Raw genomic sequence first — 19,414 nt, forward strand, 5'->3', positions numbered from 1 at the left:
ACTGTTTTGTGTGCTATGTCAGTGTTTGCGTACATGACGGAACGTACAACCATTAATTGCACAAAGATTGTAAAATTTCCCTCTCCTGGTGTTCCCACCCCTGCCCTCTCTCCATGCGGGGAGCTGCGATGTGTCAGACTGTGGAAGGAGGACGCAGGGGTTTTCTGAGGCCTCGGTCATACCATCAGATCACTGATCGCCACCTCAACCCAGAGGCTACATCTGGCAGTCACAGTTGCTCCAACAAGGGCGTCAGCACAGTCTAACAGAACATGGGAAGGGACAGAAGGGGCCACAAAGTCTACAAAGGCCTCTAAGGTGGACTTCCTGAAGGCAAACGGAGGTGCGTTTTGATAAACGAGCATCAAATTAAAACCTCCGTAAAAATAAGCTGGGCCTTACCTTCCGGTAACAGGTGTAAGGCAGTAACAACAATAAAAACATTATTGGAAGTTCAGGCCAGTGCGCTTCATGACAGGATTACATTCCTGAACCAACCAAAATTTATATCACTTATATATATATATATATATATATGACTGAAGTTCTGATTAAATGAACTATTGAAGTCTTCAGGACCGTACTGCAGCTTTGATAAACATTAGGAGTGGATTTTGTCCCCTGTAGCATATTTAAGGAAAAGCAAACATTGGTCCAAAATGCATGTGGCCTAACATGCCTATTGACACCAGCATGTTTGTGTTACATTGCAGATAATATTAGCAGCACACGTAGTATACAGTAGCTCAATGTACAGAATTAGTGTCTGTTTTCATTCCAGTTCCCATGATGTACCAGTCCTGGGCATTCAGACTCACTGTCTGTCCCTCTGATTCAGCAGATTGTCAATCATTTAATCACAGTTTTTTAAAATGGAATGAGGGAATGGTGAATTATCTGAAGTGTTCACATTCCAGGCTGGGAAAGTGTTTATAACTCCTATAACTAAGACATGTATATTTTTTTACAACTGGCTGTACAGAATACATCAGATAAAACCAAGTCATACGGAAGACTTGTGATTGTCACGTGACACACACAGCTGTGTTGCTGTTGGAAGTCTCACTGACAGTGATACGATAATGACCAGGATGGTGAGCTTTCAGTGTCTGCCAGCCATGGGCAGGTCGCAATGATCTGTAATTTATTTGGCTCAGCCTCTTGACAGCGTCTGCAGTGGTTTTAGAAAGAGGCCCATTAAAACAGGCAGAGAGACGGGCCAGGTATCCAGCCAGGTGGGGGTCACGCCAGCTGTCCGTCCCAGGTTCCCTGTCCTCTTGGCAGGAGGTCGCTCCTCAACACTCCCCATGCTCCATACAAACACAGACAGACATGCCCACTCACTACACACACACACACACACACACAAACCCCCCCCCCCCCCCCCCCCCCCCCCGCCACATACACCCACACACCCACACACCCACTCACACCCATGCGCGCACCCACCCACACACACACACACATTTTCTGTTTGTGCTATTCCTTTTGCCTTTTGTTCTATTCCTCTGTAATGTTCAAATGATCACTTTCACTGAAATCATTTTTTTTTTCCATATATGCAAGTAGTACTTTGAGAAATACTGTTTCCTTAGAGGGTCCTTTTTGATCATAAGGATGCCAGTCAAAGTTCCAATCCTCACTCCTCCTTATTTGGCTTTCATGGAATACAAACTTCAAGTATTCATTTTTGTTTCTTCCTTGAACAAAACTGTTTCTATCCTGTCAGTGCTGCTCCCGCCTTAGATGGCAAGTCCTTTATTTATTTACCGACTCATTGTCCAGCACACCGTTGCCACTTCTTCAGAGTTGCCATGGTTACAGCAGTGAGAGGGTGGAAAAATGTGCAACTGTTGCCAGGCGCCAAGGAAGTCAGGTGCGCACTCTCACCAGGCTTGCAGAGGACACTGCAACAACAGAGGGAAAAACAGCTTAACTTATCTGCACCAGTACTGAACAAACAATAATAACCACAAAGAAGAATTAGTATACAGGTACACCACTGCCGGAAATCTTGTCTGAAGATTAGAGTAATCACAAAAATGATGATTTTGGCAGAATGATTTTATTTTTGGTTAACTAGGAGGTGCTGCCCTAAACCTGGGATCGTTGCAGACTGAGTGCAGAGGCTGAAGCACCTGACCAAATACATCCCTTATTTAACACCTGCCGTGCAGAAAAGCCTTATTTCCTCCTTACACACATTCTTGTCTGTGTTTTTGGACGCTATTTTGGATGCCGTGCATGGGTGGAGGGGCAGTTGACCCCACAGTGACCTGCTGGCCAGTAAACAGCCCTACCTGATAAAGGTGGATGCCAGCTGTTCTGACAAAAGTCATTGGGCCAAGGGCCATGAGTGGAGTTGAGTTTTAGAGAACAGGTGATGCAAGGGAGGGTGTGTATGTGTGTGTGTGTGTGTGTGTGTGTGTGTGTGTGTGTGTGTGTGTTGGGGGTGTCTCGGCAAACAACAGGATAATGAAGGCTGAACAGATCTATAATGTTATGAGTAAAGATCCCGCCAACTCCACCCAGCTCAAACACAAGCCCTGATAAGAGATGGCTTGGGAGAATCTGCCGGTAAACACACGCAAAGAGAGACGTTCACCTGTGCTCCCCACGGGACACACCACAGAGAGAGCACAGCTCTTATCTTTATACCCCACTATCGCACTGCTAAGCACGGCTCAATCCACATTTGTAAGGGTGTAAAGAACTGCTGCTTGCAGTATGTTGTTTGACTGAATGTATAAATGTAAGCAATGTGTGAAGTGTTTCTTTATCCAGTTACACAAACAACAGGGGATACCAGCATACTTGGATGCTAAACACTGAAGCATATAATCATGCCTGAGGTGAGGCAGGGAGGCAGGTGTGGGGTTAGCCTTCCAGCGCTGTGGATCACTTGCTCAGCTCCGAATACGTGCTACAGCGTGGGAAATAAGGCACGTGAAGGAATTTAGAAAAACAACTGGAGCCAGAGTGAAGGCAGGAAGATGTGAGAGAAAGAGAAGAGCTGTAATTAGAAGGCCAGAAAACCATTCAGGCGCTACGCAGGCAAACAGGGATTTGATTAACACAGGGGAAAGCACTTCCTGGGACCAGGGCCCATCCTGGCCAGGGAGGAATATCAAGAGTGCGAGGGAGAGGGGAAAGAAAAAGAAGGCATCATTAATCAAGCGCCTTACGGCCAAGAGCTTGGCTGATTGATTTTTCCAGCCTTTCAAAGGAAATTGGGATTCTGAGGAGTATCAATATACCCGATTGGTCAGGTGCTTGAAATTTGCAGTACACCCCGCAAACCCAACCCAAGCCACCCCTTTGCATGTGCGCACATACACACACACACAAACACACAGAGAGCCACACCAACAGGCACAACAGGCAGGTACATATACCTACCCCTTTGCGTGCGCACACACACACACACACACACACACACACATGAACAGCCACACTTACACAGACACACCAACAAGCACAACAGGCAGGTACATGTACCCACCCCTTTGTGTGCACACACAAACACACACACACACACACACACAATACAAAACAGAATGAGGTCAAACACAATACTAAGCCTTTACAGACCACACTGTCTCCTCCAGCTAGGCAAAGCGTGAAGCAAGAAGATGCTTGAAAGCCTAATGGAACAGTTTTACTTTTCAGCTGAGCCATATCCTTATCCACATCTCTAATGCTTTTACATGTTGAACTCTTTCAGCAAAAAAGCATATGAAAACAACATCTTGGGTTTTCCTTTCATATAGGGATCATCTCTACATAAGTGGCTTTTTTTTTTTTTATAAAACCTGGAAAAAACATGTGACACATCATCCAAGTGATCTGTGTGAAAGTCATATTTAACACTGAAATAACCACCACCTCTACACTATCACTACAGATATATTTGGTCAGGTGAGCGTGGCTTTTCAATGGGGGCAAACACATCTTTACTGAAATCACTGAAGACTGTATCATGTCTGTGCCAGAGTGAGCTGAATCTCAAATGCCCCTGATCCCCCCCATTGGTGATCAGCAGAGCCCCCGTCTGTGACCTCCATTTTGTGACCTTGTCCAGTGCACAGCTAAGCTCATTTTGTGGGTTTTTTTGGAGTCACTGAAAGGTAGTATTTACCCAGGCGAGACCCCCAAGCTGCACCATGTTGTTTACAGGAGCATCCTGATGCAGTGGGGATAGAACATAACACAAATTCAACATGTCTGCCCCTCGAGCCCACCTCCCTGCATTCCAACACTCCTCAGTCTGCGCAGAAGAGCTACTCTCAGCTGGGAAGAACTCCTGAGGTGCTGTGTTACTAGATGAAAACCTGATTTAATGATCCATATCTTAATAATCCATATCTACCCAGAGGGTTTGCACAAAGTGTACAGCATTGATTAGATTTCAGCAGGTGTGCTCTTGTGTGGTCTCAATGGGCATACTCCCTGGGTCACTGACCTGCTTGCTGGTAGACATGGAGCTGAGGGTGCTGATGCCGTTGGCTTCCGTCACCGCCATGGCAGGGGGGAACCGTGAGGGCTGGGAGTACTGCGGTGGCTCAGTCTTGTGTGGGTACACTGCCGGGGGGAAAGAGTCAGAGAGAGAGAGAGAGAGAGAGAGAGAGAGAGAGAGAGAGAGAGAGAGAGAGAGAGAGAGTGAGAGACAGAGAGAGAGAGAGAGACACAGAGAGAATACTCGGTCATTCCTTGCACAGCTAAACTGTTACCACACTGTCACTGATGTTGAGAGAGGGGTGGAGAGGCACAGGGGCAGTACTGACTGTGCGCGTGCGTGACGGCGGCCATGAAGGAGGACGGCTGCTGGCCCATGTGGCCGGGTGACTGCTGCATCAGGCCCTGCTGGTGGGCGCTATGCAGCTGCTGAGAGAAGGACACCGGCTGCAGCGTGGCCAGGCCGCCCGACACGCTGTTGATGACGGGGACCGTCTGCGCCTGTGATGTGCTCAAACCTGCGGGGACAGCGGGCAGGGGGGAGGGGAGGGGTCAGCAGCGGAGCCACCTTCTCCAACAACCTAATCTTTTTTATAGGTGCTAAATCCAGGCACTTTCACAATTCACGCTGGATAAGAGCATTTCTGAATGACTAAATGTTAATTGTAGTATTGTCATTTAGCAGATGTTCTTATCCAGAGCGACTTACAATTTACAAATTTCTACATCAGGATATCTAGAGAGGAAACAGTGGGTTAAGTACTTGCCCAGGGGTACCCCAGTAGAAAATTGAACTAGAAGCCTTTTGGTTACTTGCCCTACTCCTTACCACTACGCCAAACTGCTGCCCCTAAATGTACATGTAATGTAACAGGAGAGCAGACATGTCCATACCTGAACACCTCCACTGCAAATGTGCAGAGCAAAGGGGTTTGCCAACCAGATGTAGGTCTGGGGTAGGCAGAGCATGGGAGACAGAGAGAAGGAACAGGAGGAGAGAGGAAGAGTTGGGCAAGAGGGATACTTACTCTGGGCAATGGCCATGACTCCAGTCAGGGGCATGATGAGGTTCTGGGTCTGCTGATGGTTGTGGTGGGAGCTGTGGATGTTGGTCAGGGTGCTGACGGGGGGCAGGCCTCCACCCGACACTGAAATCTGAGCAAACAGAGGGGTGAAGCGGAGGTTGGTTCAGCCAGTCGGAATCTAAAGCACCTTTCCCTGTGCCTTTCATCAAGGAATGCGGGGTGCTCAGTTTGTTAATCTCACCTGATTCAGGTACAGCAGGGCGCACATACACGCAATAGTGTAAATTGAGGCCGATACTTGCGTATGATGAACTGTTTCACACTTCATGACAATAGCTTTGGAATCCACACATTCTTTTGTTAGTGAAACAGACTAGGAACTTTAATTTGAAATTTAGAATAAAATTACCACATCAGCCTAGTTCTACAGCTTTAGTGCCTTCCTTGCACCATCTGTTTCACTTCTTTCTGTTGTCTGTGGAGTTCCAGTTATAATCACACATACAAACAGATTTACTTCATATGCAGTTATATGGAGTTTTTGGTCTCAGTTTAAGAGATACAAACTGACAAACAGAACAGCTCTCAATGAGTTTAATTAGACACTGACTAATAACCTGGCTCTGTGTGTGTGTGTGTTTACCATACCAATTTTTTCTCTGTTACTACACATGCTGCAGTGTGTTTTTGTGGATATAAAGTGTGTGTCTATATGTGCCTGCCTGTTGTGCCTGTTGGTGTGCCTGTGTGAGTGTGGCTGTTTGTGTGTGTGTGTGTGTGTGTGTGTGTGTGTATGTGTGTATATGTGTGTGTATGACTGCGTGTTGTTGAAGTTTATTCACATGCTCTGATAAAAAGCCCATGTGCCTGAAATGTTTGCCTGCTCTGTAAGATGACGTTGGTTCACGAAAGCAGCAGTGAGTGGGAGCTGTTTGTTTATTGACCGAACCCTGAACCCCGGCAGGGGCAAAACAGTCCTTTCCAAGTTTCTTTTTTTCGCTTTTTCAAAGACAAAAAAGTCCCCTCATTATTAGGTCTGCTGTCACCACCATGTTACGACAAGCGGCGCTCCTCCCACTGAGCTCTTTAAAAGGTGTTAAATCAATAAAGGCGGAATGTGTCTTTGTCAGCTTTATTGGCTCAGTGCTGGACGTGCCCCCTTTTGCACTGAATATGACTGGAGCCGCCGCACTGGGTATGTACTGCTCAAATGGCCGAGGTCTTCCGCCTGCCTCCATCATCCACACAGCTCTGTACACTGAGCCTCCCTGGGCCCCGTCCTCAGCCAAAGGCACCGGCCCTCGGGCATCAGGTTTGCATCTCTGTGCTGAGGCAGGCGTCCTCTGATTGCTCACCATCTTGATGTCCTGGGACAGCAGGCTGTGGCTGGGGTTCAGGCTGTCCGGGGAGAGCTGCTGCAGCACGGACTGGCTGGTCACCATGCCGTCACTGCTGTGGTGGCTGATGGTTGTGGAGGAAGTGACCTCGCTGGCTCCCTGCTGGCTGTACCGAACTCCTGTGGAAAGAGAGAAAGGAAGAGAGAGAGGGAGCAGGGAAAAGAGGGGGAGATACAGAGAGAGACAGAAAGAGAGAGAGGGAGGGAAAGAGGGGGAGAGCCAGAGAAAGAGAAAGAGAAAGAGAGAAGTAAAAAGAAAGAAAGAGACAGAGGGAGGAAGAGAGAGAGAAAGAGTGTTTACCGCCTCATCTTTGGTTTCAGTATGCGTGTGCCACCTCTGGTCACAGGTTCAATATTGCCCCTGTTCCCTGAGGCAGGCTGGGTCAGAGGTCTCAGCCCAGTCATAAACAGGGCGTGCAGTGCAAACACACACAGGGCCCCAGCGCAGGTGACATCAGTCACAACAGCAAGGCCATCTCACTGTGCTCGCACAAGCCCCTCCCCTCAACCCCTCCACTCCTCCACTGCACAGGCACGAGGAAGCAAGCATCAGCACAGCCAGTCAAGACCCCAGTCACTGACTCATGAGATTCGGCAAACCTCTCCAATCTCTCCAAAAAACGTTAACTCTTCAGAAACTATCCACTGTTAAATCTCCTGTCTAAGTATGATACTGCCAAGTGCTATATGTTTTAAATCCTTGTCTAACGTCTCTGTTAGTGCTCTAGCTGCCCGGAACACGCGAAACTGCAGGAATCGCGCACCTCCCCCCCATTGGAATGGCTGTTTGCCAGTCCCGGCCCCTCTGATACCAGCAGAGCAAACATTACGCAATTAGCAGCCAATGTCAAACGCATTCTTATCCTATGGCCTCAGTCTCACACAGAGTCCCCGCGATGGCACCTCTGTCACCGCTCTGTCAGAGCGGAGATGTGCGCTGTTTACACGAGGATCCGAGCAGCTGAGTGGATCTTCCCGAAACCGCAACCTCTGTCTGACCTGCGACTGGCATGGCCGCGCTCACGGCTGAGGGACATACAGAATTGTCCCAAACATGCCAAACTAACATATTACAGTGCAAAAAATGACATATTCATACATCTCTACACCATATCCAGACTGCTACTGGGATGCAAAGTAGTATATAAAAATAAGCCTCATAACTTCTCCACTGATTTTGTGAAATGACCCTTTTCACCTCCTTTCCAACGCATGGGAAATACTGAATTTAACATGTCACCTCTACACACTTACATACCAAAACTGTGTGGTCCTGGTCCCAGCTGATGGGATCCCAGTTAATGAAAGCAGCGGAGAGGCCCGTGTGTAAATCAACAGGCTTCTCACTGAGACGATGGGTGGGTGAACGGAGGTGGGGGGGGGCTCCATTTCAGCCTTCACCCCCCCACCCGAGAGTGCAGACATGACGCTGGAACCCCAACACAACAGAAACAACCCGATGACACTCGGCTGCACCTTGTAAACACCAGCGCAGAGGACCATAAAGCACTCATCAGGACTGCGACCTGCTGGCTGCACAATGGCTGGGGCCTCATAAATACACTGTTTCTGTGCTGCTTTATAACCATGGGCCCTCTAAAAGTGTCAGGGCCAACGGACACTATTCACTGTGTCTTCATCTGGCTGTAATTCAGGTGCAAGAACCTCCTCTAAAAGCTGGGATTGTGATTTGGGGGGGTGAGATGGGGGTGGGGGGTATCAGAGACATATAAAGATGCTGTTAGTCTGCATGTTGTTAATACCGAGGAAAAAAAAAGTAGCGATGGGAAACTTTGGACTTTGGATTTCATGCAGCCTTGGATTTCGTGCGGTGTGCATGCTCGCATTTCTCCCGTTTTATTGTGCGTAACTAATGGCCGCTCTGTAGGGGATGTCTGAAAATATACCCTCTGTGCAGCAACTTCCTGATCAATATGCGTCGTCAGCGCCGTTGTTTGAATAACAGTAAAAAAAAAACCAAAAAAAAAACACAAAGTCCTCCCCTGTCAAACTCTGACCGGCCAGTAAACGCTCACCGGTGATGCAGGGTCTGAACACGGCTTTGTAGGCTGAAGTGGAATGCTATCAGGAACTGCTCAAGGTTTTAAAGTGCTCAGGTCACACAGGTCCAATGTCACCTCAACCCATGGTAGGGGCCACTGTGGAGGCCTCTACATGGGCCTATGTCCCTCAGTGTCCTCCGGGGCAGGTTTCCCTCCTCCCCAGACCTATGACTCCTTTCAGCTCTACACAAGCTGGTCCTTATGAGGTGCTTCCTGTGACTTCATGCAGGAAATGTACGGGCAGACAGTACAACAGCATACTCACACGCAATGGGCCAACACACAGAAGCAAAGATGGCGAGGGAACAACATGATCTGTTCCTTACCGTGAGAGACACTTCCGAAACAAAATGTTGAGAGTGTCTCTGTCTTTCAGTTTTCCTATCAAAAGCTCTAAACAGCTGTAAACGAACCCGACAGCTGTACATGACATAATGTCATCGACCTCCTCTCTAAACAAAACGCCTGTTTTTCTGTGCCCTCTGTGATGTTCTCAAGGCACTTCCCCCTCTCTCTCTGTACGCCCCTCCGGGTGTGCATTTGGGCAGCAGTGTAGCATAGTGGTAGGGAGCAGGGCCTGTAACTGAAAGGTTGCTGGTTCAATTCCCTACTCAGGCACTGCTGCTGTACCCTTGGGCAAGGTACCCAGAATTTCCTCAGTAAATATCCAGCCTTATAAATGTATAACATGTAAAAATTATAACCTGTGTAAGTTGCTCTGCATAAGAGCATCTGCTAAAAATGTCTGCAATGTAACTGTAATGCTGGCATTTCTAAGGGGCTAATGCTCGACTGTCCGTGCCACTCTGCTGGGATCCTCTCTTATATTTCACTTTCCCTGCCATCCGTTTTAACGCTCGCCATGAAAGGCAGCTGAGCTTGTCACCCCCGTACAGTGGAAACGTGTGGGCAGAACCGGGAGCATGGAAATTCACGCGCTCGCCCATTGGGAGACCACAGGTGCGCTGGCGGAGCTGATAAGGCTCCTACAGCCAGCATTTGCATGCAAATGACTGCTGGGGACATGCACCACGTGCGGTTTTGTTAACGCTTCGGATGGGTTCCCAACACAACCTGGAGGCAAATAACACGCTGCTGGCCATTCCAAAGCACAGGAGAAGCCCAGCAACTGCAGCTCTTTTCCTGCCTGCATTCCTCTTGTATCATAAGAACAACTAGAATCAATAAATACTCCTGTAAACTTTAGTTAAAAAAAAAAACCCTGACCCTATAATGACCCCTTTTACTCAACTGGAGCTCTGATGCATCTAGATTAGAGGGGGTTGACCAAAACTACTTTTTTTTTGGCTACAACAGAGGGGTCATCAGTCCTGTCTAGCCAGAATAGAGCCAATAGCCTGGTGGACAGCTCCTGCTGCTCTGGTCTGCGCCCAGCCTCACACACTATATTGTGGCCAATAAACCCAATAAAGGCTAGTGGGGGGGGACCTTTAAAAAGTGCCCTCCTCAGACCCAACAGAGATAAATGAACCTGGGTTACAGTTGCTGAGGTCTTCTAATACACCATAGACAATGGCACCCCCTGGAGAGAAGGGGTATAAAGAGGAGAGGTCAGGGGGAGCCCCTTATCAAAGGGCCGGGAGATGTAGCAGCCAAGGATTTTAACTGTCAATTAAGCATGCATGATGCAGACGGCGCCATGGCAACGCAGCGGCGCGACCTGCTGGGGCATTTTTGTCCAAGCGAGACCCCGACACCGAAAAACAGCTGACGCTGTCAGCAGGATCCTGACGGGACACCTTGTAAGCAGGCAAGCGGGAAGAGCAAAGTGTCTTCCGCTCATGTTCCCTCAAACGTCGCCCCTCCCACCCCCCACCCCCACCGTGCTCCCCTGACCCTCCTCCCCTCACAAACATCCCATCCAGTCTCGCCTCTTAGGAACCTGAGGTCAAGGCCTGAGCTGGAGTTCTGGTGCATCTAACACTGCACACGCGCATGCGCTTCTGCCTGTCCGTGGGCGTCACACAACAGCAATGCTTTATTGGTCAGAATCAACATGTTTTTATATCACTTACATTGACAGAAACGCTCAAAAACAGGTTTTATTCTGGTGATCACCTCACCCCTTGACACCAAGTGAAATCTGTTTCACTTATCCAAGGTGCAGTGTTTGACTAAATGAAACCTCCATGGACATGCTTTCCCCACACTGTTCTGCCACAACAAACAATCATCTTGCAGGTGAAGCATTTGCTCAGCGCTTGATTAAACCTCACCACACTATGTACTCCAGCGCCTTCCTGATGGATGACGTTGCCACTTTACAGAGCGCAACTTCAGGGGACGGCTGTGTTAGCCTTGGGCTGGGCTCTCTGCTGACCCTCTTCTGACCCTGGCTTGTCACAAAGTTGCTCCACTGACTTTTTTCTCTGCACTCCTGGTGCCTGTCTTTTCAGTGGGAATCACAGGTGCAATGCAGATTGTGTTTTCAAAGGTGAGGGTAAAGACCAGTCTTCACTTTCTCCCTCTCAGTCCAGGAACACTGCAAAATTCTACCTTGCTCTGATTCCAGACAAGTGTCTTGAAAGCTGCTACATGAATGCTGAAATCATAATGGAGTAGTTTTTGTAGAGTGTCTTGGTGTTCCTGTTATACAATAATTGCTCCTACAACCACAAATGACACACAATTCAGTTGCTGGCAAATTTTCTTTTGCCACTAGAAGCACACTGTGTGTCAGATTCAGCATGCCAACCTCACAACCACGATCCAGTGAGGAATGTCATGATAGCCAAACTTTTTGCAAACAAACCCAGACAGTCACTGTTCAGGAGCATACATCAAGTCAAAACCACTGCACTGGCCAATTTTGGAACAGAATGTCAACACTACTTTCAACAATTTTCAACCATTTTCCCAGGCAAAAGCAGCAAACTAATACAGCTCAGGCCAATAAAGTCAATGTTGTAGTGAAAACCCAAGATATGTCACATGACATGAAACAAATAATGTTGCACATTATTGTACACCTAAACATTATGTGTGAACAATTTCCTGTGAGATGTAATTCTATCAATGTAAATACCCTAAACTGCAGCTGAAAGGATGTTTTTTGTTTAGTGAAGTCTGTGCAATTCCATGTGGTTGCACCGCTAGCTATACAAGCTAAGGAAACAATATATTGTATCTCATTAATGTATCCCACTTTTTCCATTCATTTAAAAACCCATGACTAGCTAACCACATGCATAGTGTGTCTTACATATGCATCATCAATAATTCATACCGTAGAGGCATCAAATGTAAAACTGGTCTTGCATAAATATTTCCTGATGGTAAAACAAACACAGCGACCTTTACAGCTTGTTCTGTGGTCCACAGTGTAATAGTTCAGTCCTAATACCTGGAATTTGTATGTTAGTTCTGTACTGTATGTTTGCTGTTCAGCTGTTTTCCCCGTTCTGCTGCTTTAGGGTGTCCTAACAGCAAACCACAGTGCCGGTTAGATCAAACAATAAGCAGTCCAGCGCACGCAGGTGGCGCAGGGGGCAGACGGCTGTACCTTGCATCTTGCTGGGGGGCGAGGCGCTGTCCTGGGGCTGGTGGGGGGAGCCGTGGGACAGGAGTGAGTTGAGGCTGTGGGGCGGCCCGCTGTAGGCGTCCATGGCCAGCTTTTGCCGGAAGGCCTCCTCCTTGCGCCGGTTGGCGAACCAGTTGTAGACGCGTACCTCCGTGACCAGGTTGGAGCCCAGGCCGTGGGCCTTGGACGGGGACACCCCCCTCTGCAGGCACTCGGCTCTGAGGAGGGCAACGGGAACAACGCGAGTTAAAGCCTTGGTCGTTCCGATCCAAGAAGCACAGAAGTTGAAGAGCTATAGACTAAAAGGACTAATGACACGGCTATGGGCTCCACATTATATGACATCACCAGGACTTTTCACATGTGGTGCAGAGGTCAGAATTAGGCCTAAATATCAAATATAGCGTGACAGACGACAGAAAAAAGCTGCTCTCATTTTCATATGACATAAATAATTAATTATTAGATGATGTGCACCACCTGGGTCACCTACATTTACATATACATTTACATTTACATTTATTCATTTGGCAGACACTTTTATTCAAGGCAACGTACAAGTGAGGCAGAGTACAACACAAGCAAAAAGCCATATAAGGAGTCAAAATATTAGAAGTGCTGCATGACCAAGTTTCAATAGCTGGCCAGACATTGTACAAGCTAGCTGGTAGAGATATGAGTTCATGAAACCATAAATTTGAAATTTCTAAATAAAGTTAAATTTAAAACAAAGTTTAAGAAATTGCTTTAGATGGTAGCGTTTCAGGTATTCAGGTGAGCGAGGAAGAGCTGTGTTTCTTAAAGATAGTGAGGGACCCAGCACAACGGATGAAGTGTATGAGCTTATTCCACCATCGGGGGACAGCGGTGGAGAAAGTTCTCAATAGTGATTTTGTCCCATGCTGTGGTAGGACCACCAGACGCCTGCATTCTCTTACCTGTTGCACTCCTCCACCAGGGCTTCTCTCTCCTCCTTGCTGGGGTTCTTCTGTCTCTCGTAGGCCTGGTAGAGGATCTGCTGGGATGCAGGCCCCCACTTGAAGCGATTGCGCCTCATCTTCTTGCTGGCAGGCTCGGAGCCCACCTCGTCCGCGGGATGGCTCACTCCCTGCCCAGGCTGGTTGAATTCGGGGAAAAAAAACATCACCTGATCCTGGCCATCCCTGTCAGCCACACTGCTGCCGGAACCCTGCACCACCTGGCTGAATTCTGCAAAACGAGGGAACGGGCATTTGATCCATCTCGCAAACGTCAGAAATGATACACAGCAGAAACATGGAATACATTCATATTACAAACAAACCAATGGTATTGTGTTGCCATTTTTTTGTCTTTTTATCTGTTTGCCTAATTGTTGGAGCTCTCAAATTAAATGAATTTGTCTGTTACCTTTGATTTTGAGATCTAAGCAGACCTTGGTGTATTGTAAACTAAAACCAAGTCCAACATTAGACATCAATTAGAACGTTGACAGTTTCATGTTTAAAAAATCAAGAGATGAGTAAGAGTGCAAAGTAAGCCTGTCTTAAATGTATAATTGAAACCTTAGCCCAAATCCCTCTGCCTTGACCTGAATTAGCTTTCTCAAAAGCAGCTTGTCTTCTGTTCAGTGATGATTTTAGGACAGTATTAAACATATTTTTTATTTGCAGGTGTGAAATGTAGGTGAATGTAAAATGTTGAAACAAACAGAAATTTTTGCTTCTTTAATTTCTTGAAGTTGAAAGTAACGCGCTTTACTGAGGGTTGAGTTGAGGCCAACCAGATCAGTAACATAGGAGGCATCACATCCTATTCAGGTGACAGTGATATAATTAATTTCAAGTGATCTGGCATTTGTTACATTCTTACGATTCGTGGTTGACTGGGTTCAACTACTACCTACATATAATTTTTCATTTAAAATATAGTGAAAATTACAAAGACAAATCACAACCGTATTATAGAAATGGGAACGTAAATCGGGATGGTTAATTAACTACACATATATACTGTATAACAGCAGTTCACTGTTTTTTAACAGTGATAATTTTAATGGTAATTTTAATGATCATCGGGTTCAAATCAGCTAAACGTTTCGACGGGTGCACAAAATTGACAAAATTAGTTGTGTCGCCTCCGTATAAACAGCCTATAGGTAGCAGCTGCGCTGCAGAGAAACACGAAGGTAACTTACGTCTGTCGATCTCCCGCTGTTTCTGGACGTACCAGGTGTAGAGCGCGGCGCGCTTCTGCGTCTTCATCGGCGTGCCCTTGTTCAGGTGCTGCGAGAGGTGCGACTGATTGAGCCCCGTGACGTCCACCACCTCCCGCTGCGGGATGTTGTGCTGCTGCATGTAGCCTTTGATCATGCGCGCAGCTCGCCACGGGTCCTCGCTGAGGAGGGTTACACACAACACAGCAACCACAGTTAGAAGCAGCACGAAAGAAATAATAAATCATAATTTCAAGCAATAGACATTATTATTATTAATTAATTATAATATATTATAAATTAATATTATTGTTGTTGTTGTTGTTGGGGTTAGGGTTAGGATTGAGTCATGATTTAAAACGCTGCCTTAACGTTCATCTCAGAAGCCAGGGAGTATTTTCTATTATGTATTTAAATGATAACAGAAATGCTAGCACCAGGGGTATTTTCTCAATCACAGCTTCGGGAAGTAGGGTAAAGAACGAAAATGTTCACTGCGCCTAATAAACGCTCGTTAATCATTGCATTCTACAGTGTGTACGCGTAGATAAAAACGCACTGATTGTATTAACCAATCCGACTGAATGAGATTCGACACAGTGCAAAATACTGGTCTGTATACAAGCAATTTAATTTCGAGTTTTGCTTTTGTCTTCTTGATGACATTAAATGTAGTCGAATACAAGCCTCAACATGAGTAACATTCATTCAACTTCTGGAGCAGGAGGCCTATTTTCTGCAAGCGATATAACGCCACTCTGAAAAATACTTAGGCCTACAGGTAAAAACATTTCTACTAAGCATTATCGCCTCCAAGTGATTATTATCGATGCAAGTTAAATAAAAATATTTTTGGTAAAACCAATTTATTTATTTATTTAAAACACACTCAAAGCAAACTTAATTTTTTGAGACAAAGAGTACATTGTGTATGAAGTATGACAGTCCTATGTAGTCCTATGACGCCCTTGGTAGTTACTTGCACGTGTCCACTGGTTTTTATTGCCACCACTGATTCTTCTTTGACATTCGGTATGAATTTGGTTTCTGAGCAAACAGAAGAAAACGTTGCTAGCATTAAGCGCAATGATTAAATAATGAAATAAAACAACTGTAAATAAAACAATCATTTAAAACTGTCATATTGCTGTCATTGCTTGCCAGCTAAATTAACTTGTGGAAAATGCCTAACGAACGATTAACCAACACGTGTTAGGTTATTTTCAAGTGTAGGCCTATCTGCGACTGCTAAATAAGTAAATATAAATAGTTTACAAATTCTCGTAATCTTACAATCTCTTAGCCTTAACTGCATCATCTTTTATTCATGTACAGTTTTAAAAACATGTTCAAAAACTCACATAATTACTAATACCATTTTTGAGAAATTAATGATTTCACTTGAGCTCAGTATCTGTTCTGCCCCTCTAGGTTCAGACAACTGTACCAAATACTACACCAAATGACTAATGGTCGTGTCAACGGAAATAAATGATTCGACGTCGTCGCAACCAAGTTTTCCTCGGCCCTAAGCCGCTATGGTACAAACGCGCGGAACAGTAAGAATTCACTCAAACTGACACTGAAGTCAGACTCACCGAACGTTGAATTCACGGTGGTAATACTCAAGCAGGACTGTTTATTTTGGAAAATGCTTACATTTAAGACGACTGAGGTGCTGGTTTATAACTTTCGACAATGAATAACCAGATAGCCATTCACTCTAATCGTACACCATTGTGTATCTTTCAGTTGATGATTCACAGAATAAAATTAATATCAACAATAACCACGTGCTATAATTTTTATTTTCTCATGCTATTCTTATGGGTTCCCTTCAGGATAAAACAACGCTGACTAGACAACTTAACTGTACTCAAAATATGTTAAAAAGTAAAGCAAAGCAGAGATAGCACACGAGCTCACATTGTCCTATTTCCCTGAACGAACGAGAACGTGTTTTATTTAGGTACATACAGTGAAGTTGCCAGTTTATTTAACTACGATCTGGATAAAATAAATAAGCAACGTTTCTACAAGAATATGTTATGTCAGGGTAAATAATTGCTACTGTCATTATTTGTGCTCACGTTGCAGAAGTTATAATTTATAGATCTGTCGGCAAAGAAAGTGTGCTTTTATTTTATTTTATTGTGGATTAGGCCTATTGAAAGAATAACTTTTTACTAGGCTACCCGTCGTAACAGCGCAATATTGACACCACGAGAATGACATTTTCACAATCAATTGACGTTACAGGCCTAACCTACAACAACAGAAATGAAATATCCTATCTTTCTCATTTGCGTTGTTGTTTTCAAGTAAAAGAACATGTCGACAATTACCAACAATGTGAAAACAAATTATTAATTATAATAATTATGAATAGGAAGTCCGTTCGTAAATTTAATTTTCAGTCTTTCTTCAATAGTTTTTTACACACCGTTGTCAAACTCCAATAATGGTTGCGAGTATGCAAATACCTTCGAACAAAAATAATCAATAACAGTAAAACAGAATAATTACGAAGAATTAAAAAGTTATGATGACCATAAACTAATTAATAATCTAATTTAATTTAATTAAAACTACACCGACAAAATAAACATTATTAAGCCTGTTAAGATGCCCTTGAAACAGGCGGTGCGATGGAACAAGAAATTGGGCCTAACATGGGCATTTTGGTTACACTCCCCAACATTCCTTTTCACATACAGAAGAATCCCATATTGGAACGTAATATATTTCTTACATTTAATTTCCTTATATTTGATTCCTTGTTTGTTTACTTGCTTATTCCTAATTATTTCATAGCGCTAGATGTAAAACACGTATAGATTTATTATTAGTATAACCTCTTTGGTCGTCCAGGATATATTATTGTTGGTCTGCTCTTAAATTTATGCATATAACACCTTCCGATTCCAAAATTTAAAAATTATATTTTTGATGGAGGCTTGGACCGGAGAATATAGACATGTTTTGACAAGAAGACAGGTCCAATCAAGGTGACTGACAGTTTTAAGTAGCGTCATAACAATTTTAAGGAAATAGGCAGCTCTACATAAGTCTTCCATAGCGAATACCAATTTGAACTAACGGAACTAGGCGATAAAATGTGAGCTAATCCAATTCAGCAGAGACCCAATTGAACAGAGATGTCACCTCTCACCTTTTACTGTAAAAGGTAGGCCGACAAATAAACCAGAAATTAACATAGCGTACTCACGCCAAAATTCGATCCACTTCTGCCCTCAGCTCCGCCGCTTCCTCTGTGTCTAACGCCTGAAGTTCTTTCAATATCGGGGGCGTATCGAAATCGTCCCCATCCTCAGAGCCCTCGTCTCCGGACAACTTACTGGCCTTACTGTGCCCATTGGCCAGCCTGTGGAACACTGGCTTTGAGTCCGAATCGTTTCCGTTCATTTTCGAGCCCGGCGGGGACATCTGTAAACTCTCCACCTTAACTCCAAAACCGTTCGGGCTCGGGTCAATGTCGTCCAGCGCTTGGATCAGAACATCTTTGGTGACTCCGGAATCCAACAAAGCGCTCAGTAGCTCGTGCTGCAGAGAAGTCAACTTGGAGACCATTTTTGCGAACATTAAAAAGGCCTTTATCTTTTTAATGAAGAGAATTAAAAATGAAAGACAGCGTAGAAAAAAGCAGAAGAATAAACGGCGTGCCCTCTTCCTCCTCTCTTCTGGCCTATGACGTGTGCGAGGAGACTCCCGGCGGCACCTGCTCGGAGAAGTTGGTCGGCTTCACTGCTGGACGGAATGGTTTCATTTGCCATGATGGTTGGGGAGGGCAGGCGATATAAAACATGGTAATCAGTAGGCTGTCTGATGCAGGCCATATGCAAATCCCAAGAATCTGGCCGTGTTGACTGAGCGGCAGGTAGACAGAGTTCCATGCGTTTACATTGGATCGCTGGCGCTTTTATTGGCTTCGGTTATCTGCCGAACTTTACATGAACTTTGGACTTGTGCTGGGAAAAGACTTTCGTAAAAGGGAGTCGCTGTCATGTATAACAACAATAACAACAACAATAAGAAAAATAGTAATGCCGCTGTAAAGTGCTTTGAGTTTGAGAAAAGCGATATATAAATGAATAATGTGAATAAAAAGTAAATAATAGTAATAAAACTGCACATTGCTATTCTAGTTTGTGATGTATAGATCCATATAGGCTAAGTATCCTTTTGAGTTCACAATATTTGTGAAAGATCGCCAAAAAGGCAAAATGTAGAATAAGACTGTTCATTGTTGAATGTTCACATGTTTAAATATGATATTTTAAACTTACGTTAAGAGTTTTATATTTCGTATTTTCTTTCGTATGCATTACAATAAAACGTGTCGAGAAAGATATACAAGCGCACACGCGCGTGCACACACAATAGGACAAGTTTAATATATAATTCGTTTTTATTAAATAATCTTACAATTAATTTACAAAAGCAAATTTACAGGTACAAGCTTCTCCTAACGTGGTTTCTGCGGCCTCCTTTCTATTTTCCATTTTCCTTAATCATTTTTACTCTTAGTTCGTTTCAAAACCGGTTTTGATCCCTTTTCGGAGTCTATGTATTAAGAACAATGCGATGTTAAAGCTGCGATTAGTTTGATGTACTTTTTTATCTGAATAAACATTTGTGGAGCGGTATTATCGCGACACAGATCAGCGCTGTGATTCTGGCCAGTTCAAAAGCTAGGAAGTCACAATAGCGCACCGAGGA

General features: G+C 44.9%; 1 protein-coding gene across 1 annotated transcript; it reads right to left on the reverse strand.

Moving 5' to 3' along the window:
* Positions 1 to 1,450: 1,450 nt before the first annotated feature.
* hnf1ba (HNF1 homeobox Ba) lies at positions 1,451 to 18,471 on the reverse strand. The gene is made up of 9 exons (XM_036536876.1): positions 17,904 to 18,471; positions 14,657 to 14,856; positions 13,419 to 13,689; positions 12,463 to 12,698; positions 6,836 to 6,996; positions 5,484 to 5,610; positions 4,785 to 4,973; positions 4,463 to 4,581; positions 1,451 to 1,907 (listed from the first exon to the last, which is right to left on the reverse strand). The coding sequence occupies exons 1-9, from the start codon at positions 18,275 to 18,277 to the stop codon at positions 1,887 to 1,889; spliced, it is 1,698 nt and encodes a 565-aa protein (XP_036392769.1). The 5' UTR covers positions 18,278 to 18,471; the 3' UTR covers positions 1,451 to 1,886.
* Positions 18,472 to 19,414: the final 943 nt, after the last annotated feature.

The sequence above is a fragment of the Megalops cyprinoides genome, chromosome 9 (genome assembly GCF_013368585.1).
Source record: "Megalops cyprinoides isolate fMegCyp1 chromosome 9, fMegCyp1.pri, whole genome shotgun sequence".
Lineage (NCBI taxonomy): Eukaryota > Metazoa > Chordata > Actinopteri > Elopiformes > Megalopidae > Megalops > Megalops cyprinoides.

Excerpts from the sequence above, each read along its gene's own strand:
- hnf1ba (XM_036536876.1), bottom strand. The coding sequence starts at position 18,277 with ATGTTCGCAAAAATGGTCTCCAAGTTGACTTCTCTGCAGCACGAGCTA. Across the intron at positions 12,699-13,418 it reads CTGGTGGAGGAGTGCAACAG|AGCCGAGTGCCTGCAGAGGG; the intron begins GTAAGAGAATGC and ends TGCCCTCCTCAG. Across the intron at positions 4,582-4,784 it reads CGCCGTCACGCACGCGCACA|TGTACCCACACAAGACTGAG; the intron begins GTCAGTACTGCC and ends TCCCCCCGGCAG.